The sequence below is a fragment of the Mauremys reevesii genome, linkage group 8 (genome assembly GCF_016161935.1).
Source record: "Mauremys reevesii isolate NIE-2019 linkage group 8, ASM1616193v1, whole genome shotgun sequence".
NCBI lineage: Eukaryota > Metazoa > Chordata > Testudines > Geoemydidae > Mauremys > Mauremys reevesii.
This window is the reverse complement of record NC_052630.1, coordinates 88,856,400-88,868,413: the sequence shown is the minus strand read 5'-3', so window position 1 is coordinate 88,868,413 and position 12,014 is coordinate 88,856,400. Positions and strand designations below refer to the sequence as shown.

Sequence of the window (12,014 nt, the reverse complement as noted above, 5' to 3'; positions counted from 1 at the left end):
CTGCTGCTCCCGCGGCACTGAGCGCTCATCGGTGACTTCGGCCTCAGCACCTGTCCACCCATCCTCGGCATGCTCTGTTCCGCCGGGACACATATTGCCATCCCAGGCGCAGCCGAACCAATGGCAAGGCACCCCGTGGCAAGGACAGTGGTGCCAGTGGGCACCGTGGCCATCGGTGCCAGCCCCAATGGGGGCCTGCTTGGTTGCCGGAGTGTCCCAGGCTCCATCGGCCTCGTCTGGTCGCCCACAGGACAAGTCTGTGGGTTACGAGTCGGCGGACCCACGCCAGGACTCTGACCTTGGTCTCAACACCCCGGCACCGACCGAGGCGCCCAGCTCCGTGCGGGCCCTCTCTCCAGTACCAGACGACACCATAGTGGTGCCTCCGCCATCAGTCCCGCAGGAGGACTTCAAGGTGCACCAGGACCTGCTAAAGCGGGTAGCATCCAACCTCCAGCTGCAGGCTGAGGAGATGGAGGGTCCGTCTGATACCCTTTTTAACATCCTATCTCCCTCGGCACCGAGCCGCGTGGCCCTGCTTCTGCACCAGGGTATTGCCAATATCTCTACCTCCCTGTGGCAAACTCCCACCTCTCTGGCCTCAATCTCAAAAAAGGCCAAGAGGAAATACCTTGTGCCGGCGAAGGACCATGAATACCTCTATTCCCACCCGGCACCCAACTCGCTCATAGTGGAATCGGTAAACCACAGAGAGCGCCAGGGCCAGCCTGCGCCCACCCCCAAGAATGAAGATGACATGATACTGGACTCCTTTGGCAGAAAATTTTATTCGTCGGCTAGTTTCCGGCTTCGGGTGGCCAGCCACCAGGCCTTACTGAGCAGGTACGACTTCAACCTGTGAGAGTCCCTGCCTAAATTTGAGCCCCTCCTCCCAGACCGGGATAGGAAGGACTTCAAGGCTCTCATGGAAGAAGGGTCGTCGTCGGCTAAAACGGCCCTGCAAGCGGCGTCCGATGCTGCTGACAAGGCAGCCCACTCGATGGCTTCCGCGATCGCCATGCGCAGGGCGTCATGGCTCTTGTTGTCCGTGCTGTCGACGGAGGCCCAGTCTCCGATGCAGGACCTCCTGTTCGATGGCAAGGCGCTCTTTGCAGACCAGGCTGCATAGGATGAAAGATTCCCACACCATCTTGCAGACCTTGGGCCTTTACGTCCCCGCCTGGCTAAGGACAAGGCCAAATCGCTCAACCTGTGAGGAGCAGATATGAACCCCCGTACAAAAGACCCAGAGACCAGAAGCATCAGTCTCAGCAGCAGTCCTGCTCTGCCCCACAGCCTGGACCCTCTAAGGGCAAGAGGCAGGGAAAGAGGTGGTTTTGACTACTTGCAGGGGGGCACCGGGCCTGTTGCCAAGGATAACCCCCGATTAATAAAGTGTGTGTTCTGCAACCGATTGTCTGCCTTCCTCAGGGCGTGATCCCATATAACTTCGGACCAGTGGGTCCTCAGTACCATTTCCACGGGCTACGTGTTGCAGTTCACCTCACCCCCACCAAATCACCCACCCTCCAGGATGGCCCCGGGGGACCCGGAACATGTCCGCCTCCTGGGTCAGGAGGTGGATCGGCTGCTTCACCTGGGAGCGGTGGAAAGGGTACCAGTTCAGTTCCAGGGCAAAGGGTTCTACTACCGATACTTTCTGATCCCTAAAGCAAAAGGGTGTCTCAGGCCTATCCTGGACCTGCATGGCCTGAACAGGTTCCTAACCCCTTCCAAGTTCCACATGGTGTCCCTGGTCTCTATTATTCCCTCCCTGGACCCGGGGGACTGGTACACGGCCCTGGACCTTCAGGACGCGTACTTTCATGCCCATATCTTTGAAGGGCACAGATGCTTCCTCCAATTCATAGTGGGGACGGGCCACTACCAATTTGCGGTCCTCCCCTTTGGCCTCTCCACGGCTCCCAGAGACTTCACGAAATGTACGTCTGTGGTGGCGGCCCACCTCAGGCGGGAGGGGGTACAGATCTTCCCTTATCTGGATGACTGGCTCCTCAAGGGGGAGTCTCATTTCAAGGTGGAGGCCCACGTGGAGCTGCTCCTCTCGACATGCGCCAATCTAGGCCTGGTTGTGAACGAGACCAAATCAATATTCGTGCCCATTCAGGGCATAGAGTTCATTGGGGCCATGCTAGACTCCTCCAGGGCCACAGCCTCTCTTCCCCTAGACCGGTTCAAGACCCTAAGGGATCTCATTGCCTCAGTCACGACCTTCCCAATGATCACGGCAAGGGCATGTCTCCGGATTCTGGGACACATGGCGGCGTGCACTTACGTGGTCCGCCATTCCAAACTCCGCATGAGGCCTCTCCAGATATGGCTGGCCTCCCAATTCTCCCAAGCTTGGGACGGTATGGACAAGGTTCTCACGGTTCCGCCCCTGGTACTGGGTTCCGTTCTCTGATGGTCCTGCCCGACCAATATGCTGCAAGGGGTTCCCTTGAGAGAGGCCAACCCATCCATAGACCTAGTGTCCAATGCCTTGGACCTCGGATGGGGAGCCCACACAGGGAACATGCAGACCCAGAGAACGTGGTCGGCCCCAGACTTGCCCCTTCACATAAACGTCAAGGAGCTCAGGGCAGTTCGATTGGCGTGCATAGCTTTTCTCATGCACCTCCACGGCAAGGTGGTCAGAGTCCTCACGGACAACACTGCCGCCATGTACTATATCAACAGGCAAGGCGGGACTCGCTCCCTAGCCCTCTGCCGGGAAGCCCTGAACTTATGGGAGCTCTGTATAGGCCACGATATCTCCCTAAGGGCCGCTCACCTCCAGGGCATCCGCAATACGCGAGCAGACTGCCTCAGCAGGGTCTTCTCCCCCAAGTATGAATGGTCACTGCACCCGGAGGTCGCTCTCCGGCTCTTCCAAGAGTGGGGAGCTCCCCAGATTGACCTGTTTGCAACCTGTCAGAACTGGCGTTGCCCCCGGTTCTGTCTATTCCACATCCCGTCCTCCTTCCCCTCTGTCGGAGTTGTCCGGCAAGGAGGAACCGAGGGTGGGGGGAGCCCGCAGCTCCCCTTATAGCGCGGTATACAGGTGCCACTCCAGGGGTCGCCGCGGTGCTCCCCCAGTACGGGTACTGCTAAGGGAAAAACTTCCGGCACTGGTGCATGTGGCGAGCACACACACCTACTGTGGAATAGACAGGAGCAACACATCTCGAAGAACGCCAGTTATGGAACAGGTAACTGTCCTTTTGTTTTTTACAGTATTAATATTTGTAATCAAAAATATAAAGTGAGTACTTGGCATTCTGTGTTGTAATAGAAATCAATATATTTGAAAATGTAGAAAACATCCAAAAATATTTAACTAAATGGTATTCTGTTTAACAGTGCGATTAATTGCAATTAATTTTTTTAATCGCTTGACAGCCCTAGTATTTTTTTTTGTAATAAACATAAAAGCAATTCTTAGGATAATGCCTTTTTTGAAAGGAAAAGAGAAGACTTAACAGCAAAAGTCTGTCAATGCATAGAGGAAGTCTAGAGGAATTCTTTCAGTTAAAAAAACCACTCCTATTTGTTAGAAATTTGTGGTGGTCATTGTCCTATATGTTTCATTCTGCCTATATTCTATTAATGTGATTCCCATTTGGTTAAAGCTGGTTTTGGACTTCCAGTTTTGGAGAAAGTATACTGCCTTGAAAAGCAACTCAGAGGGTTCTTGTTATTAAAAGGCTCAGATGTAAAGTTATAGTGTTTTCCAAAAAAGTGAAAGCCTGAAAATGAGCTCAAATTTACTTTAAATGACTTGTCTAGTTCACATTAGCTTTTGAGCATCATTTGTAGTTAATTCCCTGCTACCTAGTTTTCTTTATTTGCTCAGTTTGGTAATCAAATCAAGCTACATTCTCAAATAGACATTTGGGTACAAAGTTAAATGTCATTTGGACATGAAACTTTGCAAAAAAGAGGTATCAAAGCTGTTTTGAAAATACCATTAACTTCTGAAGAGTCATGAAGATTCTTCCAAAGGAGAGTAAGCTCTTTTTGGAATCCATAGACTCATTCAAAGATCACTGGGTAAACTTGTTTTCTAATTATATTAATAATTAGACTAGTGACTAGTAATAACAAACTCATTTTTACAAGGTAACAGCTTAAAAATCTGCAGTACACAAATGAGGGGTTGGTGTTAAGCACCTACGCATTGCAAGATATATGCAGTCTGTATGATAGGTGGCTAGGGGAGAGGTCACTTCGCAGATACCTGAAGCCAGAATATGCAGAGTGGTGCTCCTAGGGACATCAGTTTTTTAATAGTCAGGCCAGCCAGCCATGGACTGAGTTTCCCTGTCCTCCGCTCTTGCAGTCTATTTTTCCATTATATGTCCTTTACACTAATAGGCGCACGCTGTCCCTGTGTTTGGAGAGCATGCAGACTGTTCCTTGCATGCATCCATGGGGGGGAGACACACCACTCCAAGGGAGGAGGGTGTGCCACAGCTTCACCCCCACACCTGCACCAGCTTGAGGAATGGATTGAGTGATGGAGAGCAGGCTTCCCCATCTTAAAGGTGCAGCTTGCTTCCTCCTCATAAAAAAGCTCTGTACTTGCCCCTTACAATGCACTGTGTCTAAATGTCACATTCTAGCTCTAGAGACTTCTCTTGCTCAGTACAGTATTGTCTCCATTATTTTAGTATTTATCTTGGGTTTGAAGTTGCTCTAGTTGGAAAACAACTGCTATTATATGGAAGAAGCAGCAGTATAAATGGTTACCATATGATATATTGATTACAGCTAGTCAGTAAATGAAATTTTGTTCCATGGGAAATTCCAACACTTGGAAAGGAATTGTTTTAAATTGGAACAAAAAGCAGAAATTTCAAAATTTCCTATGGAGTGAAAATTATGAAAAATGTAATTATTAAAATGAATATTTAATGTAATATAAAAATTGAAGCAAATTGAATTGAAATATAAAGTAATGAAACATTTTACCTTATTGTCATTATTGAAATGAATATTTCATCTTTTTTCCATCAAAAATTTCATCAAAATTGACACATTCACATGAAACATTTTTATATTGAATTTTGAAGAATTTGCATTTTCTGATGTGGGGGGGAAAAGTTCTGCTGAAAAATGTTCAAATAGCTCTATTATTGTTATAAAATTATAGGACTGCAAGGGACCTTGTGGATCATCAAGACCAGTCCCCTGCTATCATGAGCAACCCCATCATATAATCACATTCATAAACTTATAAAGGTCCATCTTAAAACTATATTTCATTAGGAATTATTTGTAAGCAGCACATTTATCTCTGGGTAATCTTCCTTGTTTAAAGTGTAATGTAATATATAAGTACGTCTTCCCAAACAGTTTTAATATAGGTTGATTGAGGACAGCAAAATAATAGGCTAAAAATAACGAAAGTATTTTTATGATAGTTATTATTGCATCTGTGTGTAAATAACATTGCTAAACTGAATTTTACTAAAATATGTTAATTGCAGTTGTTCTTTTTCATGTTGTAGCAATTGTTCAACTGTCAAGCTCTACGTAAACTGAGTATACCAGACAACGACCTTTCAAGCCTGCCAACCTCTATTGCTAGTTTAGTTAATCTCAAGGAACTTGACATCAGTAAAAATGGTAAGAACACAACAATAAAATAATTTGAAATTATGTGTTGAAATTTTTGAACATTTTGCATAGTGTTGCTGTAATAAGATTGTAATGCTAAATGAATGAAAAAGTTACTCTTCCAAAAAAACTCTAAAACAAATTAACTAAATTTTGCTTTCTGTTAACATCCAAAGTAGTTCCACTCCTTTTAGTGGGCTCTCTGACATTTCACTGTGGTCAGTAAAGATTTCATCCCCATCCTCCAATATACATCTGCCAGAATTTGGCCTTGATAGTGTAAAATAGCTATAGAACCTGAAATTTATTTTATGTTTTATAAGGATTAATATGTTCCCAATGCACAATATACAGTAGCAGATAAAGTGAGATTTAAAAATAAATAAAATCATATGCCAAATAGTTTAACCATTTAGCAAGTCAGCAATGAATCTGAATGTTGGAATTAAAACAATTTTAGTGATATTCAAGTTTCAGCATGAATTATGGTGTGATTAAGAGACAGATGACAGTACTATAGCATGGATTTGTTTATGTTCAGTTTTTCACTGAAGTAACAATATTGCCTAATTGGATATTCTCTTCTAGCAGATTTTCATTATTGGTGTAGATGAAGATCCCAAAAACAAAACCCAGACAACTATTCTTTAGCACTGTACACCTGACTTACTTTATTCTAATCAAAACTGTTATTAAAATATATTTTTGATTCCTACTCCTGCTTCCTTGTGAATCTTACCGTGACTAGAGTAGATATTCATCGTGCTAAGGTCCACATATACATTTCTTCATCCTGTTTGCATTTTAGGGGCAGAACTAGACCTGTCAGTCACTAGCAGCAGGGGGATAGTCTGTCCCATTAAGATCCCTCCATTTTATTCTGTCTCCAAAGTGGCCCATGGCCTAGCCAGACCTCTCTGCTGTAGAGCTTTTCAAAAAAAATTTGACTAACAATTTGGTTCATAAATTTCTGTCTAAACTTCCAGCCACGTCCCAGGGCTGCATTCACCTTTTGGGGAGATGGTCCCCTTGGCTCCACTTCCCCTCTGAGGTGTTTGCAATGGCTGCTGCCCCTGCAGACTTCAGGGGGCTTGTCTTCACTACAAAAAAAGGCCTATTCTTAACTTAGGTAACTTGATGTAAAACCCTAGTGAAGACAGACAAGGCAGGTTATAGTTTGTGCACAAGCTAGCAGGACATGCTATTTTGAGTTAAGAATACACCTACTTTTATAGTGAAGATAAAGCCAGGGATAAAGCTTCCCTTGAAGCCCAAGCCTGATGGGGTTGCATTGGTGCCACCCTCCTACAGGCCAGGAGCCAGGCAAGACTGGAAAAGAGCTGGCTCCAGCGGCAAGCAGCCACCCATCCCCCATCTCCAGGAGAGGTGTGAAACCAGAAGGGCAGTGCACCGGATAGAAGATTGCACCTGAGTCTCTCTAGCCTGAACAAGCAGCCATGCCTCTGACTACAGAACTCGGTCTCTGTCTCCCACTCTTCTTCCCCATGGGTCATGGATGGAGGGGCACTGGGCACACCATGGGCATTGCCAACACCAGGGAGTGTGAAAAGGGGTAATAGGCTCCAAGGCTGAGACCTCCAAAGGAAACACAGATCTATCTAGCCCATATGGATTACATGCAAGAGAGGGTATAGCTTCTGGGAAACCGGTCCCTGAGTCCCAGGCCAATTCCTTCATTGAGAAACTCAGAGAGAACCCATGCAGGGAAGGAAAATTGCTTGCTGCTTGAAGATTTCTTGGAAAATATTTCAATTTCCTTCTCCCGTCTGAAGCAGGATTATGGGGATAAACTACTGATAATTAAATGAATGAATAAAATCAGCACCTGGATCCCCTGCTCATCTCCATGGAGTGCAGCAGGACAGCTAACCCTCAGTGTCCACTTTCCGTGCTCAAAGAGAAGGGTAAGGGGTGACGTGATTACAGTTTAAAAGTACCTACAGGGGAAACAGAAATTTGGTAATAGAAAGTTCTTCAATCTGTCAGACAAAGGTATAGGAAGAGCCAATGGCTGGAAGTTGAAGCTAGACAAATTCAGATTTGAAATAAGGCGCACATTTTAATCACAGTTTGTTGGGGGTTCTTCATCACTGGTCTTCAGGTGCTTTTGAAAATTTTACCCAAGGTCAAGGTTATAAACAAGGAGGCCAGAGAAGACAGGAAGTACAAGTAGGAAAGACGAGCAGTTCAAAAATGAATGAAAGGCAGAAAGAGTTAGTAGAAAATAAATCTTATCTTTATTTTGGGGAATAAAAAGCAAAATGTCCATACCTGATATAGTGTGTTAGAATATACTTTACTAATATTTGGATATTTATCTTCCCCCAAAATAAAAGATTATACTGAAAATTTAAATGGAAAAAGGTTAGACTTTACTTTAAAAACTAGAATGTGGCTGGGAAATGGCACAAAGCTACTAGTTTCCATTAACAGCATCAGACTGTAATCTCCTAGTCCAGGGGTCGGCAATCTTTCAGAAGTGGTTTGCCGAGTCTTCATTTATTCAGTCTGACTTAAGGTTTCACGTGCCAGTAATACATTTTAACATTTTTAGAAGGTGTCTTTCTTATAAGTCTATAATATATAACTAAACTGTTGTTGTGTGTAAGGAAATAAGGTTTTAAAAATGTTTAAGAAGCTTCATTTAAAATTAAATTAAAATGCAGAACCCCCCCGGTCTGGTGGCCAGGACCTGGGCAGTGTGAGTGCCACTGAAAATCAGCTCACGTGCCGCCTTCGGCATGTGTGCCATAGGTTGCCTACCCCTATCCTAGTCCTTGGGTGGCATGCTCAGATGTAATATTTTTTGTGTCAGCACTCTATAGCTGATGTTGCATTTGAGTTTGTCACCTCGTGGGTTACTTCACTCCATTCACAGAGTAAACAGCCAGAGGCTGTTTCCATGTCATGTCTAATAAAAAAAATTAACATAAGTAACTTCAACTGATGACTTGCAATACTTAGAATACAGACAGTTGTCATACTGATACAGACACATAAAGTACTTAGAATACTTTAACAAGTCAGGGAGGAGGGTCAGTGAATAGAAAATATCAGCAGTTCTTGCTGCTAGTAATGTTGTTGTGCATTTCTACTTACACCAGTAGCCATACCTGAAAGTCTGCTAACCCTGCCATGATTATGATTTTTTGAGCTATGTCCTGCTATGTATGGAAAAGTTAATTTCCTACTGGCTTCAGTGGCAGTTCTGCACAGGGAACAATGGCAAGATGTGACGCTACAAATGTTTTTCACAGTCCTGGCACTTTAGGAACACAGTAAGCTATAAATAGACTTTTTACAGAGACATTAGTTTCTATATTTGTACCCACATTATAAACATAAGCAGAGTTCTTGTCATCTATGTGTTCTTCCGTTTTTTAACTATCTGTGATTTACTTTTCTTGCTTACTTACCAAGTCGAAATTGTATTTATTCCAGACATGCTCTCCTGGAGAGAAGCAAGTAGTTAATGTAAGCATTCATAATAAATTATCAGAAAGGTAAATGGATTGTGAGAAGGGGTAAGGAATTAAGTTCCACTCTCATTTAGTCTTTTTGTTGTTTTTAAACCAAAATAGATAGAACTCAATTGAACAAATCAGTCATGCTTTGATATGCACCCTGACACATACATTTGTAATTATTAGTTGTTTCTTTTTTGATATCCATGCTTGATTCTTACACTTACATAGACCATTGGGAGCCATTTCTTTCTCTCTCTTGGTTTCTCTCACAATTTGAGTGTATATCAGCTTAGTTGGGGGAAAGTTATTTCATGGAATAGAAGTGAAATTAACCTCTTAAGGAAATGTCCAGTATAGTTGTGGCTGGATCCCTGGGGTACAATCTGCAGCTGGGGTACCTCTGTGCCCTTTCAATTCTCCAGCCTGGGTTGTCTTTCACAATGCTTTTCTGGTGACCAGCCCCACACCTAGCTAAATTGTGTGAATGCTCCCTGAACCACTCACAAATCACACAGAAAAAGGCACCAGCAAATCTCCCAAGCCCACAGCCTTGCACCCGTGGAATATACCATCTTGCCCTCTTCAGAAGCCTGACCAGTGTAAGTTTATTACCAAGTCCACTCCTCCCTCAATGTGGAGAGGACACCTGCTAGACTTTGTAAACTGAGCTGAGATTTCCCAGACACTTCAACCAAACACACTGTTTTAGGTAAAATATAAAACAGATTTATTAACTAGAGAAAGATTTTAAATGATTATAAGTGGCAGGCACAAAAGGTTAGAGATAGTTACCGAAGAAACTAAAAGGTAAGTGCTCCGTCTAAATCTTAAATCATATTAGACTATGCAGTATTTGAATCAAACAGTTTTTCTCACCCTAGACCGGCAGCGGACTGAGCGGGTCAGGCAGCTGGGATCCCGGCTGGCAGGAGCCGGCGGATGGAACCCCTGAGTGACAGCGGGCTAAGCTGCTCAGCCCACTGCCGGTCTGGGGTCCAGGCCGCCGGCCCCGCACAGCCCGCTGCCGGTCTGGGGTTCTGGTTGCCGGACCCTTGCCAGCTGGGGTCCCAGCCACAGGCCCCGCTCAGCCTGCTGCCAGCCTAGATGAACAGAACCCCAGACCAGCAGCGGGCTGAGCGGGCCGGCAGTGTAAGATCAACATTTTAATTTAATTTTAAATGAAGCTTCTTAAGCATTTTGAAAACCTTGTTTATTTTACAATACAACAATAGTTTAGTTATATCATATATAGACTTATAGAGAGAGACCTTCTAAAAAACATTTAAATATATGACTGGCATGTGAAACCTTAAATTAAAGTGAATAAATGAAGTCTCGGCACACCGCTTCTGAAAGTTTGCCAACCCCTGACATAGGTCTTGAATAGCAATTGCAATTACCATTGATTGAAGATAAAAGGATAAAAGGATTTTTCTAAGCAATATATAAAATTTTGCCAGTTCTGGTATTCGAATCATAACTGTAACAGTCACAAAATATAGACAAAATACTTTCATAACCCTACATTGGTGGTACTCCGCATTGGATCCAGTGGGAGTTTTGCAAATGATGGTACCTACGTTGGCTACTATTCTGTGGACCTGCCAGAAGAATTTACCCAAATATTACAGTTGATTTTTGGGAATATAAGCTTTATAGCCACCTCATATACAACTGAAAGATCACTAATAATGAAAAAAATACAAAAACCTATTAATGTCTGAATGCTGACCTGAATTTATAGTGGTACTTTACATTAATAATGAAAACTTCTTGGTGAAGATAGAATTATAGAAATGTAGGACTGGAAGGGACCTCAAGACATATAGTCCAATCCCTGTACTGAGGCACGACACAGTATTATCTTTCTAGACCATCTCTGACTAATGTTTGTTTAACCTGTTCTTAACGTCCACAGCCTCCCTAGGTAATTTGTTCCAGTGCTTAACCACACTTACAGATAAGAAGGTTTTTTCTAATGTCTAACCTAAATCTCCCTTGCTGCAACTTAAGCCCATTACTTTTGTCCTGTCCTCAGTGGTTAAGGAAAACAGTTTATCACCCTCCCCTTTATAACAACCTTTTATGTACTTGAAGACTGTTATCACGTCCCCCATCAGTCTTCTCTTCTCCAGACTAAAGAAACCAATTTTTTTCAGTCTTTCCTCATTGGTCAAGATTTCTAGATCATTAATCAGTTTTGTTGCTGTCCTCTGGGCTTTCTCCAGTTTGTCCATATCTTTCCTGAAGTGTGGCATCCAGAACTGGACACAATACTCCAGTTGAGGCTTTATAAGTGCTGAGTAAAGTGGAACAATTACTTCTCATTAATTGGTTTCAGCACTTTTGCTAATACATCCCAGAATGATGTTCGCTTTTTTTGCAACTGTATTACATTGTTAGCTCATATTTAGTTTGCGATCCACTGTAACCCCAGATCCCTTTCTGCAGTACTCTTTCCTTGGCAGTCATTTTCCGGTTTGTAGTTGATGTATTGAATTTTATGCTATTTATTTAAGACCGTTTCTCCAGTTTGTAAAAATAATTTTGAGTTGTAGTCCTACAAAGTGCCAAGGTGGTATCATACACAAACTTTATAAGTGTACTCTCTATGCCATTATCAAAATCATTTATTGAAGATATTGAATAGAACTGGACCCAAGACAGATCCCTCTAGGACCCTACTTGATATGCCCTTCCAGCTTGATTGTGAACCATTGATAACTACTCTCTGAGTATGGTTTTCCAGCCAGTTATGCACCCACCTTATAATAGGCTCATCTAAACAAGTAGTTTACAAACTTTTCTCATTTGTGGACCCCTAAAACATTTCAAATGGAGTGCCAGATCCCTTTGGAAATCCTAGGTATAGTCTATGGACCCTCAGAGGTCCATGGATCACAG

At 43.7% G+C, this 12,014-nt stretch overlaps 1 protein-coding gene across 16 annotated transcripts in view; it reads left to right on the top strand.

The window, feature by feature from the left end:
- Positions 1-12,014, top strand: part of LRRC7 (leucine rich repeat containing 7) — a 345,675-nt gene that overhangs the window by 137,691 nt on the left and 195,970 nt on the right. For all 16 annotated transcript variants that reach the window (XR_005583710.1, XM_039484896.1, XM_039484891.1 and 13 more), the window contains exon 4: positions 5,514-5,631. Coding sequence is in view for 15 of the 16 variants with exons in the window: in XM_039484896.1 (XP_039340830.1) it covers positions 5,514-5,631 (118 nt within the window). In the remaining variant the exon portion in view is untranslated. The remainder of the gene's footprint in view (positions 1-5,513; positions 5,632-12,014) is intronic.